General features: G+C 41.4%; 1 protein-coding gene across 1 annotated transcript; it reads left to right on the top strand.

The window, feature by feature from the left end:
- The first annotated feature begins 3,787 nt into the window (after positions 1-3,787).
- TAGLN3 (transgelin 3) lies at positions 3,788-14,488 on the top strand. The gene is made up of 5 exons (XM_032098288.1): positions 3,788-4,168; positions 4,591-4,772; positions 5,627-5,801; positions 10,311-10,413; positions 13,935-14,488. Exons 2-5 carry the CDS (start codon positions 4,593-4,595, stop codon positions 14,074-14,076), a joined length of 600 nt encoding a protein of 199 aa, XP_031954179.1. The 5' UTR covers positions 3,788-4,168; positions 4,591-4,592; the 3' UTR covers positions 14,077-14,488.
- Positions 14,489-15,076: the final 588 nt, after the last annotated feature.

The following is a 15,076-nucleotide window of genomic DNA, read 5'->3' as shown; positions in this document are numbered from 1 at the left end:
TCCAGAAACACTCCTGTTCATGGCAGCCTTAGGAGCTGCCTTGTTCTGCAGGCTGGAGTATTGGTACATTCTTTTTTGTCACACAAATAGGAATGTCCTTCTTTCCTGAATTACTTTTCTTTTAAACCCAAATTTGAGGTATTCAAAGTATGCACTTGCTTGGGGTGTAACATCTTCAGAGCTAGCAAACAAACCTTTTTGCAGATGGAAGGGAGGATACTTGCTTAAATTAGCACTTTTTGTCTTCGAGGATCTCTATATTGTAGATTTCAAAGTAATGGGGAAGTTAGAATTTCTAAAATTAATGTTGTCCCCTGGTTCTGATAACTCTACCACCTGTTTTTGCACAGTTAAAAAGAGGGCAATATTCCAATACTGCCTTTTTCTCCTAGCCTAATTCTCTTGTGTAGAACATCTCCAGGTATCTTATGAAAAAGCAAGGCCATGCGTAAACCCAAGGCTCTGCAGAGCACTTTCCTGCCTTGAAGCTCCCTGAAAAAGGCCCTGTACTTGAACTGAGCTTGTACTGGACCTGAGCATCCTCTCTGCCACTCTAGAAAACCTGACATCACACATAGACATGCATGCAGGGAGGATCTTTGAGCAGCTCTTCAGATGCTTCCTTTATGAAGGGAGGCGCTGTAAACTTAAAGTTTCGGAAAACTCCGGCTTTTTGTTTTGGGTCTTTTTAATTTTAAAATTAATAATGAAAGGTCCATTATTGTACAGTGGCAAACCAGGAAAATGGAGCCTGGACTTCACAGCTATTGCTGGATAGCTTTATCTGATGGAGATTCAACCCACCATACTTTGTAAGATCATGCTTGGAATAGCTGAAATACCAGGCTCTTTCTAAGGAATGAACTGCCAAACAGGGAATCTGACAAAGGTTAAGGATTGCTCTCTGGTAGGATAACTTTTACTTTTCCTTCTGTATTCTAGTTGGAAGACATTGAAAGCTATCAAATTACCCTGGATATACATGTGGGCTAGTGAGCTAGTTAATGTCAGTTTTGTTACTGGTTTTGGCAGCATTTGTTTAAAGACTTACAAAGATTTTTTAAATTTATAGGATAATATTGTGATTATCTGAGAGCATAAGGTGAGTCATGGTGCTTACAGGCATGAAATGCTACTTCAATTATTTAAGCTTCATCTCTGTTTTTTAGTCATAAATTCCAGTCTTGTGTTGCCAAGAAAAATAAGAGGACAAAATCCATTAGAATCAGTAGGTGAAATGGTCGTACCTTTGTGCTGTAAACCTGCCCCTTTCTTCCACATCACATTTCTAACCATCAGGCTTTATCTACCTGTGTCTGACATAAGGAACTTGAGCTCCTTCAGTTTTTCTTTAACTTGTAGGCACGTGTGCTTGCCATTTCTTAACTTCTGATTTTGGTGAGATAATCCTTCTGAAGTGATTACTGTAAAAGCTCTAATTTTCAATCCTCCGGTTACTGGAATCACTTTGTTTGATTTTACTTCCCTCTTCCCCTCCTTTTTATAAAGAGTAATTGTTGTAACTGGATATGATATTCCCACTGCTCTTGGTGAACCTCCCACGTTTTATTCAGCCAAGCCCTTCAATCACAGTGTCTTACTCAACATCTTACCTTCGTCATCCTCTGCATGTTTTTTAACATCTGTTTTGTCCTAGGACAGAGTGCTGCATTCTTAAAAGTACTTTTTCAATGATGGCTGGACTTTGGCTGCAATAAGACACTTTTTGTCTGCTTCCAAGTAGACTGCTTTCAAGGAGGTTTCTTTATCTTTTTTGCTTATTCATGTTAGCTGGGATCTTCTTAGGAGCCTAGGGGGGGCATTTTGTGACTTCTAATAACATTAAATAGTTCAGGCCTGGGAACATATTCTTGTACAAACTGAATAAAATATACACCATCATTAATGATTTTTCAGTTAGAGTCATATTACAGGACCTACTCATTAGCCAGCTTTAATCTCTCTAATGTGTCATGTTGTTTCAGAATTGGTTTAGTTCCCTAATCAACCTGTCATGGAGTTGCCAACTCTAATATATTACAGAGCTTTTAGTAAATTGTATCAACATTATCACTTAAAAAAAATATTCCATTGTTTTCCCCAGGACTGATGGCACAGAAAGCAGGCTTATGATTTGTTTAGTGGTACTTTGGAAAATATTGGTGGGGAGCTGGCATTTTTCCAATCCTCTGCAGTTTTCCAGTTTTTCATAGCTTTATTAAAAATTGATATTGATGGACAAGCTTTTCAGCTTTCCCAGTGTGGAATGGTCCCCTCGAGAACGGGTTGCATAGCCAACCATCTGTGAAGGGGGAGACCTCTGCTCTGCAGCTTAGGAGAGTTAAATTACTCATCCCTGCCCCCAAGTTAGGAAACAGAGTCAGAGGCTGATGCTAAGGCAGGTGACTTTCATGAAATCTTGTTGCTAGTGGACACTGAGCACCCTGGTGTGACCAGAAACAGCCAGGCACCCTAGGTATCTCCCTTCTAAACAGAAGAACACAAAAAGATCTGAAAGTGCAAAATAAAGCTTATTCTTTGTGGGGCTGGCCAAAGAGTGTGAAGCCCAGCCCTTAACAGCTGCTGAAGGGAAAGGATGTCAGATTCATATTCTGCATCTTCCTGTTGCAGCTACAGCCTGCTCCTTCTCTGATCTCCAGGCGGGGCTTGCAGCCTTGGTTCCTGCGCATCCGCTGTGCCTTCAGCCCCGTGCTCACTGAGATGGAAAGTGCTCAAGTGGTGGCCCTGTCACGTAGCATGCTCTGAGTTATGTAATCTAGTGTTGCATAGGAGTTTAAAACTACCAGTGCGGGGAAGAGAAAGCACTAAATGAAATGCCTGTGGAGGACAACAATGAATTAGGTCATCTATTAAATTTTTCATCTCTTGAGTCTGTTCAAGCCCAGCAGCATCAGAAGCAGTATAAGTCTGAGAATTCAGAATCTTAAAATGAGAAAGTAATGGATGAAGAGCCCATTAGGAAACAGATACACAAGGAACCGTATTTATTTCCCCTATTTTTTTTCCCTTTCTGAATGCAGCAGAAGGACTTTTGTTGGCCAAACTGTCCACCTCAGGCTTATCAACCTCCTTGCGTATCAAGATGAATATTAATCATTTGCCAAAAGGAAACTATTTCATACCAGCATGAATGAAAGCATTTGACAAATTCTTGTATAACTCAGAAAGAAGTAAAAGTGATTTTATTTAATATAGTATTAAATCGGACTGCAGGAAAAGTCTCGTCTTAACCCTTCCTCTCTCCCCTTCCACATTGTATGGGTGGTATAATCAAAATTTAAACGACTGTACATGGGCATAGGTCCCTTCCTATTGCTGGAGGTTAGCTGACTCATACCAGCAGAAAGTAAAATCCTTGTGCTTTATAGTAGGTTTGCTAATTTTCAGTGATTTCACCTTGGTTTTAGTGGTTTGAGTTGTTTTTCAGGACACCATTCCACTATTTGATAGCCTAATATATACTGATGATAGGGTGATAAAAATATTCTATTACCTGCCTTCTCTTCCTTCACTTGTCATCATATTGTTCCCTTGTTCAAACTTTTTATCAGCATTTGAAGGGAAGAGGAGAAATTATTTGTTACACTCTCAGCCTGTTATCATTGCGACGCAGAACAGGGAGAAAAAGGGTTTGTTTCTGGCTTATGATTAAAAGTAAACTAGATGTGTGGTAATTTCTGTCACCTTCATTTAATAGAGTGCCTCTATTTGTATTTCTGTCTATCTGCCACTGGGATGCTTGATGCAGTTTGGGTTGATGCAGACTAGGCGGAGTAGATCTGAGCCGGTGGGGTGAGCAGTGCAAGGCTGAGGAAAGATGCTTGGAAACAGACCACAGATGGGCGAGATAAACAGGATCCCCGGGCTGTGACTGAGGAGGCAGGTCTCTTTAATGGCTCTTAGCAACGCCCCTGCTCTGACCCTCCTCATATGTGAGGAAAATCAAATCAATACACTGTTCTTCAAACCACGATGCTGCAGCAGCAGCAGGGCATTGTGGCAGCCTTCATCTCTTAAATTCATCTTCGCATTTTCAGTGTGCTGATCTCTGGATATCCATCCTTGCATCTCTGCTGAGGAAGACTCTGACTGCATCTTTAATTGGATTGCTCCCATGCACAACCTTCTTCTTATTAGCAAGTATTAGGTAGGCAATTTTAAAGTGCTTTTGGATTTGCAGACAGCTGTAACGTTGATCTGACAACCCTATTGTATTCTCTGTAAACATAGCAGACGCCTCTCTTTAAAACGTACTGTGTTTTAAATCTTGCTTTTCTTCTGCTTTTGTGGTTGGGCAGGGGGGACTGCTGTTTTTTCCTTCCTTTTAAAAAAGATGTTGTAGCTGATTTGTGCTTTTGGAAAATGATATTCCCTCACTGATCCCTCCCCTGTTCTGTGGAACAGCTATAACCGGTGCCATACAGTTACTTTCAGTGTTGATGAACATCTGTTCAACTGTCTAACATTTAGGGCAGGCTGCTCACTCTTTTATTCTTTAATTTTCCTGTGCATACTTCAAAGGTGTAGACTGGGACTCTGCCCACTAAGTAAGTTCTACCTTGTTTCCAGAGATGGCTAACAGAGGACCAAGCTATGGCTTAAGCCGAGAAGTTCAGGAAAAGATTGAACAGAAATACGACCCAGAATTAGAGTCTAGGCTGGTGAACTGGATTATTGTACAGTGTGGAGAACAGATAGAGCACCCTCCTCCTGGAAGGCAACATTTTCAGACCTGGTTGATGGATGGAACGGTAAGTGCTTTGTCCAATTACACACTTTCAGTGTTTATACGCACGGTGCCCCTGTCTCCTGTCTTCATTTAGATAAACTGGTCAGAGCTCAAGGTCAGTGCAGAAATATATATCTTAGTATCTGATTTATTTCCTTTTCACCAAGAGTCTTAATCTCAAAAGATAAATTATCCTACTAGTGCACTGGGATCAGTACGATATTAATGATTCTTATGAGTCATGCATGTTTTATATATAAGTATGACTCATTCCTTCAGCATCCTTTCTCATGCAGTTAAATGAGATCGGTTTTAAAACCAGATGTATACTTTTCTCTTTAAGAAATAATCCGTGTTGACAAGGAAAGGCGAAGAGATATAGCAAATTTGAAGGATAGGATTGTGTCATAACTGTCTTCTTGGGAATAATTCTGTAGCTAAAACATTGTATTGCATTGGTTTATTGAACAACAGGCAGATGCTGCTGTTTGCAGTGGCTGTAAAGACTATGCTAATCACTGAATCTCTGCCAAAGTGACTCTAACAACATTTCAATTGACATTGCTTATTTTTTGGCTTGGGCATGAGGCTTCTTCTCTGTCAGTTGTTATATAACCTCTACCAGTGATTGCTTTGTTGTTTCTAGCAGATTAGGATTTATATGGTTAGGCTGTTGCTTCAGTTAATGAAAGCTTTAATGCTTTTCTAATACACTTTGATTATTATCAATTCACTTCTTTATTTTTAACTGAAGAAATTATGTCCGTGACAGAAACTGGCTGGGTCAAAAGCATTATGCAGCATCATTTCATGTGCAGAAATTGCCTTCTAGTTTGGTGGCCACTTTCTAATTTTGTTTCTGTCTTTATCTCTCAGCTGTTATGCAAGTTAATAAACAGTTTGCATCCAAAGGGAAATGAGCCTATTGCAAAGATCTCTGAATCAAAAATGGCTTTCAAGCAGATGGAACAAATATCTCAGTTCTTAAAAGCTGCTGAAATCTACGGAGTAAGAACAACAGATATTTTCCAGACAGTGGATTTATGGGAAGGTAAAAATAATAAACTGAAAGTCAGTTTACAGTCTTCATTTTACTTTGCTTTGATGTGCATTTTGTCTAGGCATATTCTCTAATGTAATTATCTTTTGTTGCTGTTTGCCTTACCTCATTACCATGTTCTTCCAGTGCTGCATTATTTCCTCTGAGGGATTTATATTACCCTGAGGGCATAACGGAACCTTTCCAAGCTCATGTGTTATCCAAAACCCCATCATTCTGATAGAAATCCACAGACCTAGTAAAACAACTGTTCTCTCTGCTAATTACTTCAAAGTAAATAGCTCCTAACAAGAATATGGAAAACCCTGATTTTCTGATGACAAAATTTTATTGCAGTTCTAAAATTATAAGCAAAGCTTAAATTGGAGCTAAGAAATGCGTTCCCAGGAGCATATATGCCTCTATGAAGCTTATGAGGGTTCATTTATGACTAGTGAGAAACAAAACTCACTGCTTAACACCATATTAGCTGAGCTTCTCTCTCTAAGGAGACTTTTAAGAGAGGTCACTATGGCAACAGCAAAAAAAATCGGGGTGCTCCTGTGGTTTTACAGTAAGACAGGTGTAGTCTGTCTCCATCCCATGCTCTAAATGGAAACTGCTTGTTCTGTTTGCTGAAAAGCTGAGTCATTTGTGCATTCATGGGGCTGGTTTTGCCCACTTCTGTGGTGGTGCATCCCATCCCAGTGCTCTAACCAAACACACTGTATATCCTGCATCTCCCTGGACAAGGTGGTGCAATGACTGAGCACTCAGAGCAAAGACAGCTGCAGAGTAGTGAAAGGCACATATGAAAGGGTCAAAAATCTTCCACGAGAATCAAACAGTGGAAAGAGGAAAACAATCCACTGAGAAAGCTGGCCAGCATAGTTTGTGTAGGAGTACACACTGAGAGAAAAAAGTGGGGTCTGTTTTCACAGGCAGTCAGGATATGTGGAAGGGATCACTCCTGTGAAGGACAGCTGGAGGAATGAAAGACTAGGGAGCTCTTCATGAATGGGTTAGAGGGAAAGGATATACTGATAGCTGGAGTTACTGGGATCTGTAAAGGTCTCAGGGTGCCAGATTTGCTTGACAAATCTGTACCTTTGGGCACAAGGGCAGGATTGTTTCTTACAGTTCAGTCTCTAGTGTTTCATGCAATCTACCTTTACATGTCTTAAACGAAGGGATTTTCTCTGAAGAAGCACCTTCCCACCCATCAGCCTAGCAGGCTGTTGAGAGAGAAGTTCCATCTATCTTGTAAGGGATGATAATGGCTTATTTCAGACATTGTTCTTTGCAGTCTTTTGCAACTCATAATGGCATATGAAAATATGGTACACTGATCCTTATGAGGAAAAGGACTTGCTTTGAAGACATAATGTTCTTAATTATAGTTGCTGTCTTCTAATTTATCTTCCTTTCACTCATCATCTTAACAGATATAAGGTAAAAAGGTAGTAACTTCTTGAGGACAGGAAGTCAAAACACAATTTGCAACCTAGGAGGAAGACATACAAAGCTTTTCTTCACTGTTATTTTAAGATTTCCCAAAGCTAATCTGTGACTCCTCACTTTCCCACTCCCTTTTCATCCTTCCTGCTGCTCATTTCAGTGCTGGGATGAAACAGTCTGTCTCTCCAGCAGTGAGGCACTGCAAGCTCTTTGTGCCTCACCGTAACTCTGACCTCTGGCATCTGTACTGCTTCAGGGTTGAATTGTCTGAACAGGGATGCATTAGCTGGGCAAAAAGGACAGTCTCTTTTTCACTATTTTATAATTGCAGCACTCCTATACTTCACATCATAACCTCTTTAGAAAGAGAGATGTTAATGTATGTTTGTAGGGAAAGAAAAGCGTGTGACTGAGAAACAGTTTGTCCCTGGCACTAATTGTTTTCCACGAGCTTTTGCTTTGAAATTCTTAGCAATGATTAATGAAAATATTTTAGGATACGATCTGCTGTTGGCTGTTTCAAACTCACTCAGTCCATCTGTTGCATTTTTCTTCATCCCTGTGGCTCCTTGATCCAGGGAAAGTATCACCTCTCTTTTGGCCCTTTCTTACATAAATGTACTGTGCTGAGCAGCTTTCCCTGATCCACGCCCAAGATATGTTCTCTGCCTTTTACAGATCCCTCCTTGGTATATTTCCAGGCAGGCAAGAGGCAGCTGCACCACTGGGTATTTGTTCAACGTCTACAGAAAAGCTTTTCAGGAATACTCTGCAGAGCAGTTCTTCATCTTTGTATTTGAACTTTCCCCTTTCTGGACCTGGAGAAGAGGTCCTTCCAGATAGGTTTCCCCTAAAGAGACAGGCTTTGCACAAGAAGTGAGCAGAGACCCCTACCTCCTTGTTTTAAGAACAGTGCCAAGTTCCTCTACAAGGCTCTGCTATTCAAAGCACACTGCAGAGGACACTGAGATGCAGGAGTGTCATGAGTGTGAGTCCCTGCAGAGAGGCTGAAGCTGTGGGCCAGGTGGGCGGCCCACATGGCTGTCAATAAACAAGTGCTGGAGTTAAGGGAAGGCTCTGACTACAATTTGCTGCAATACCAGAGTCAAACCTGGCTTCAGAGAAGGTGTATGATCCCTTCTGTCAGGTGACTGCACTGGAAATTTAAAATTTTTCCCTGTATTTTTTTTTTTATTCTGACCATCAAGGCCCTTGTATCCTTTGCTGGAAGAGGGCAAGTGACACAAGACCACTTGGATTCAGGTCTTCCCTCACCCACAGCACTCCTCATATGCAGCAAGGAGTCTCTGCAGAGCAGAGCCATGGCCATGGTTTTGTTTTGTCACGTGTCATTCAGCTCCCACTCACTCAGTTTTTCCCCAGCAGCAGCTCCCACTCATCACTGACAAATAAAGCAGAGCTGAGCACAGAGCGTGGGGGGGGGGGGCTGCCAGATGGCTCTGCAAGGCTGATCATCATATTTCACTGCCTGTCTTTTGTTCCTTTTGCTTTTTTCTTCGCTTGTCGTCATTATTCAGCTGATTCACTTTTAAATCCTTCTCCACATCCCTTTTCATCCCAGGCAGTCACTGCACTCCTGTTATATGGGAGGCATCCCAAGGACGTTGTCTGTGGCATCTGTTACAGCATATGGTACATCTGCTGCTCCGGGGAGCTCTGAGGGTCCCTGCCTCGTGCTCCTCCGTGTGCGCCTGTGGACGTGCGCGTGGGGGATGTCAGCTCTGCAGCCGCCCTCCCAAGCAAGGACCCTGTCTGATGCAGTTTGCCTTCAATACAGTAAAATACATCAGTTCTGGATGGCTGACAATTTATTTTCTGAGCAAATGGTCCCCTGCAGATAGGATTTTTATAAACTTTAGTAGTCTGTATGACAGGCACAGTTGGAAGCTGATGTTTTCAGCTTCAGGGTGCTGTCCTCACCTCAGCCACTGTGATACAGAGCCCTGGACTGCATCTGCCTGTAATCAGGGTGATGCACCACAAACACAGAGTGTGCACTGTTCCCTTCCCACTATACTCCAGCTCATCTACAGTGATGTTCATTAATATTGGTCCACCGAATTCTGTTTTCATCATGTCTCTGGTATCTCCTTTTTTCTGAATTGCTTGTTTTCATATGTGAAGAACCAGAATCAGATCAATTAACTAGATACATTGCTTTAGGGAAGAGGAAGAACTGGAATGAAAGAGGGGAGGTAAGTCATAGAAATGCTCATGGAAGGATTTCATAAGGGAGAAGCAAAAGGCAGATTTCCAGTAACTTACCACTTCACACAATTGGAAATACCTGCTGCAACTTATTTTTGCTAGAAAGTATTCCAAAAGGTAGCATGTCTGGACTGGGTAATGAGTTATGTAACTTATATTTGGCTAAAGATGAGACAAGCCCTGACTTTTTGAGCTGAGGGATGGAGTAAGGTAGCATAGGGAGAACGTGCAAAAATAGTAGACCAAATGGGAAAAACTAAAGGTATGAAACTGAATAGCATCGTAGTAAGTAGGACAGATTAGAGAGGTGCTTTGATGTTTAATTTGGGAAGGACTGATAGAAGCTATCAGTGCAGGAGCTCCCAGAACTGCTGTGAGCTCTATTAGCACAGGAATCAAACTTACTCTGAACAAACTGAGACACAGCACTGTTATTTAACACACTATTCTCCTTCAGCCACATTTCACTGAGTATATTACCATTATTTGTATACCAAAGTAATCTCTCCTTAGGAGAAAATTTTGTCAAATGGATTCTATAGACTTAAAATGGCATGAGGGAAGGCATTAAAATAATCAAAGGCCTGGAAACCTAGAAATGTCTGAAAAATTAAGTTTTGCTTTAACTCTATCCCTTTGTTGACTTTTAATAAGCTCTTGCATGTCAGTACTTTCATTTCAGCAATGGTAAAATAGCATTTATAATTCTATTAATGCACATCTTCAGGGACCTGAGGGAGTTAGTTAATACATCACATAAAACTGCTTTTCAGTGTGCCAAGCTATTTGTTGTGCAAGGATTTCCTATATTAATTTCACTGTCTGGCCTTCTAGGGAAGGACATGGCAGCAGTGCAGAGAACCTTAATGGCTTTGGGCAGTTTGGCGGTCACCAAGGATGACGGCTGCTACAAGGGAGATCCATCCTGGTTCCACAGGTAAAGTCCAGAGCACAGCTGCTCAGAGCTGTCTTCCCTGGGAAGCTGGTAATATCTGCCTTTAGGCTTTAAGGAAATTTATTGGGAAAGGAAGGGAAGAATATTTCCCAAGTTTCCTTGTAATAGGGAGGTTTTTCTCTCTGGAGGTTAGAGAAGGGAAGCAGGAAAAGTATACATTTGTCATCAGATTTGCTCTCTCACATCAGACAGCAGACAGAAAGACTAATGAAGACAAGGCTGTTATGGTTGTCTGTGAGCCCCTATGTAGTGACCCCCTTACTGAGCAAAGAGAAGTCATGAAATCTCTTTCCTTTTTTTATCAAACCAAAAATGATTTAATTTCCTAGGCTTCTTTATTCTTGGGGAACACCACCTATCTGTGAAGAATTCTCTGTCTTGGCAAAGCTGTTTATTTGTTCTGAAATTCCATTTGTTTTGGCTCAGGAGGCTGTAAAGCAGGGACAGGAAGAAAAGGAAATCCTCCCACAGTTACTCTCCTGCCCCACAGGCATATTATTGACATGACTTTCTGCCTTCCAAGAGTATTTCTTACACAGAAATGTCGAAGACAGCTTAGCAAAAAGAGTGCTGACTGCTTGTCTTTTCTTTCCTTGAATTTTCTGATGTCTAGGTGAGGCTCAGCAAAAATAAAGCAAACTTCACTTTGTTTGTCTTAAACCCTGAGCTGGTTAAACTGAATCTGAGATTTGAATTTTAGGTGAATAAATGCAAACTCCTTGTTTATATGAAATCAGGTTACATTAACTTAATACACTGCACAAATAGATTTATGTTTATGGAATATAATTACATTTAAAATTGATTTCAAATCCAGTTACATTCTTTAATATAAACCAGACATGAAATCACTATGACCCAGACAGACTTATTTGTTTTATGTAACTAAAACAAAGTCCCACATGGAAAAATTAATTTTCATCTGGACTCTTAATTGCGGGTGGGAACAGTTTTTGTTGGCATGGATGAAGATGTGATCACGTCCCTTCTCCTCTAGCTGTCTGTCCAGCCCGTACTGCTTGGATAGCCAATCCGTAGCTATTGCAATCCCTGTGAATCCATGTTATAGCCACTGCCTTAAGGAAAGCTGGTGTTACAGCATGTTGCCAGTCAGAAGCTGCTTTCTGAGTAGCTTCCCTATCCCTTCAGGCAGACCAAGCCCCCTCTCTGCCACCAAGTGTTACTCATAAATCAGGGCTCTCAGGCTGATTCTTAATCGCCTTAAGTTAAATTGAGAGACCAATATCAAATGGCATAAGAGTATCTGTGCAGGGATCTACAGTGATTAGGATAATGCCACACTTGAGCTAAGCCATTTAACTTTCCATTGCCAGTGTCTCACATACCCAGTGCCATCAGACTGATCCCCCCTTCTTTCCACGCCCTAGCAAGGTTCATGGATCCATAGCTGTTCGTTATCCTGTAGCTTGGCAAACACAAACACTGGTGTGAAGTTGGCACAAAAAGCTGACAGATCTGGTGTGCTCAGTTTTAAGTAAGAATGATGCCAGACAGACCAAACAGAATTTGACACAGTGTTAGACATGAGTAGACTTGCCTTCACCTCTTTTCTTACTCTCAGTTAAGGCCATTTCCACCCACCTAAAAACAAATCTTGTACATGTTATCTGTAAGACCATCATATACTAAACGTGGTGCTTATGATGGTAAAAATAACACTATATGATCCAAGCTATATATGTAATACATTTTTATTCATATATCCAGGCTACCCTTTAGTCTTGCCTTTTATTTCTTCTTTGCAGGTCTCAGTTTTTCTCTTGTTAAATTACTTTCTGACTCTCTGTGGAACTACTCATCAACATAGCTAAACATTCTAGAAGGAAAAAGAAAAGAACAGTAGAATGCTCTCCTGGTTTTTTTTTAGTTAAAATAGAGGCAGACACAGTGAACCTGAGATTTAATTAGGTAATAGGAGTAGTTCTAAAAACATCCTCTCCTAGAGACTCTGGCAGTAGTTTGGTGCCTGTGTAAGTATTCTGGAAAATAAATTAAGCAGCGGTGAGAGGGGCCTGCTTTCTGAAGCACCACAGTTCTGTGTGCTTCCCCCAAAAGAGTGAGCTTTCTGGCAAGAACTGTGGGATCTGAAAGCCTGTGATGGGCCTCTATAAGCCCTCTTACTAGTCTATACTTCACCACTTGACTCATTCTGAAAAATGACTGGTCAGTCCTGGTGTCCTGTGGATCTCTCTCGTGCTTCTGCTTTGCTGGGCTGTCACGTGGACATGGGTTTGTCTCCTGCACTGTCCTGAACACCCTGAGCCTAGCAGAGAGTTTAAGTGCTTTTTTGGACTTGAGCCAGGGTTCTCAGCACAGTGCAGGATATGACCCTCACAGAGAGGATCGTGTTGATGGTTTTCAATCACAGCAGATACCTAATCTAGTATTCTCATCTAGTGGTGGGGTGGGGAAGAAAAGGGGAACTGTAACTTGATGCCATATTGCAGTGTAACCTGTAACCTGATCACAGGACAAACAGACACAGCAGGGAAATAGATTCTACCTGTATGGGAGTAGGGTCTGGTAGATGGAAAGCCTCCCTCAGTCTGGGGCTCTGCCAGTTCATATGGCTCGTTTGATGGCAACAGACTGATCCTTCTCCATTGTAAATTGCTTGTTTTCCCACCTAGTATAAATGAAAGATGAATCCAAGCTGAACAGTTTCTTGTGAGGCAACAAAGTGCAAACTTTTGTCCTTCTTAGCTGCCACTTTGGCCTTCAGTGCTATTTTCAGGGAGAAAAAGACTCCTTTTATGCTCCAACAAAGGTTCATTGATCCAAAGGGCTTTTGAGACCAGAGACACTGAACAAAAATGGTCAGTATGTTTTGACAGAAGATAAAGGACTGTCATATAGTTAAGACACAGGTGCAAAGGGCAAAGTCTACTGCTTAGGAGGTGAGAGATCTTGAAATGGAAACAAAGCAAGTGTTCTGTCCTGCAGACAACCAGTGTCCGCTCTGCAAAAATGAGCAAGTTCCTTCTCTGACCCTTTGTTGCTCTGGGTACACTAAGCTTTTATTTACTCTGAGTTAAATTATACCAATTTGTACTGTTGCTCTGGATGGGTATCAACTTGTAGTATACCACAAGTAAGTGTCTCATTGATCAGATCCCATGGACTACAGATGTTAAGAGATACAGGGCTCAACACAAATTAACCCTATTTTGTGTTTTATATACAGCACTGCATAAACATTTTACCTGTCACAGCTGCTGGGGAAGTCCCTTGGGGTTCTGGAATAACGGGGACAGTGAAAGTATAAAGTGTTGTATGTTTGACTAGAGCATTACTTCTATCTGCAGGAAAGCAATTAGCTCGGCCAGTACTATCCAGCACATGGGATGGTGCACATGACATATTGCATTACAAGGGACATGAGCCAATTTCAGATTGATTTTCATGATCCCTGTATGATTTCATGATCACACACAGAATGATGGTATGTATGTATTTTGCTCTTTTTTCGTGCATCTGGACAGGAAAGCACAGCAGAATCGACGAGGATTTTCAGAGGAGCAGCTTCGGCAGGGACAGAACGTAATAGGCCTTCAGATGGGCAGCAACAAAGGAGCATCACAGTCGGGTATGACAGGCTATGGGATGCCAAGGCAGATTATCTAAAAGCATCTCTGTCTGTGGAGAAAACACTCTTTCTGCAGCATGGTCTGTTAAGGAAAAAAAAAAGAAAAAGAAAAAAATGCTTATTAGTTCCCTTTCTGCCTAGTTTTTAATAGTTAGTGCTCTCTGAGGTTTGAGGTATTTTTGGTTTGGTTTGTTTTCTTTGCAGCTGCAAGAGTTCGTCTAGGAACTTGGGTTTTTGTGGTGGTGTGTGTCAGTTCACAGCACGTGTGCACTGCTGCCGCCTACTTTTCACTTCTGAACTATGCAAAGACAATTATTCTGTATTAATTTATTTGCAAAGTGTTATCTTCCATATTTGTCTCACACTGCACTTGTATTTCAACCAGTAACCTCGTTCTTCAATTCAGTGATGATATTGTTTGACTTAAGAATAAAGACAAATTAAAGACAACTCAAAGACTCGTTATTTAAAGGAGGTAAAAGCCAAAAGCAACAACCACATGGTGCAGTGCAGAGGAGTTAAATATTTTCAATGGTCAATGTTTTATCTCTAACCCAGAGCCCTCTCTGAGTGACTCCCTGCTATAGTGTTTACAGTCTGTGTTACATGTTCAATTTAGTGTTTGTGTAAAGGCGCACCCAAAGTATTTTCCTAAAAAGAAGAAAATATTTATTATCCACAGAGTCTGATTCATGTAGTCCCTTCCAATTTAGCTCCGATTTTTCTTGACCTGGTGTGCTGGGTCATCTGCAGCCCACAAACTCGTGGATCGAGCTAAAATCAGTTTTATAGGGAAAGCAAAAGCTGTGTGGGAAAACAAAGCAAAATAAGGAATTAATTCACTATTTCCCATTGGCAGGCAGGCATTTAGCCACTTCCTGGAAAGCATGGCCTCAGCATGCTTGATGATTACTTGTCACCACAGTTACTCCCTTCCTCATCTTCCCTGAGCCTTTGCTGCTGACCATAACACAATATGTATGGGATATCCCTTTAGCCAGGTGGGGTCAGCTGTCCCAGCTGCGCCTCTCCCAGCTT

The sequence above is a fragment of the Corvus moneduloides genome, chromosome 2, assembly GCF_009650955.1.
Source record: "Corvus moneduloides isolate bCorMon1 chromosome 2, bCorMon1.pri, whole genome shotgun sequence".
NCBI lineage: Eukaryota > Metazoa > Chordata > Aves > Passeriformes > Corvidae > Corvus > Corvus moneduloides.
The sequence above is the reverse complement of the archived record's forward strand: the minus strand, read 5'-3'. Positions and strand labels throughout refer to the sequence as shown.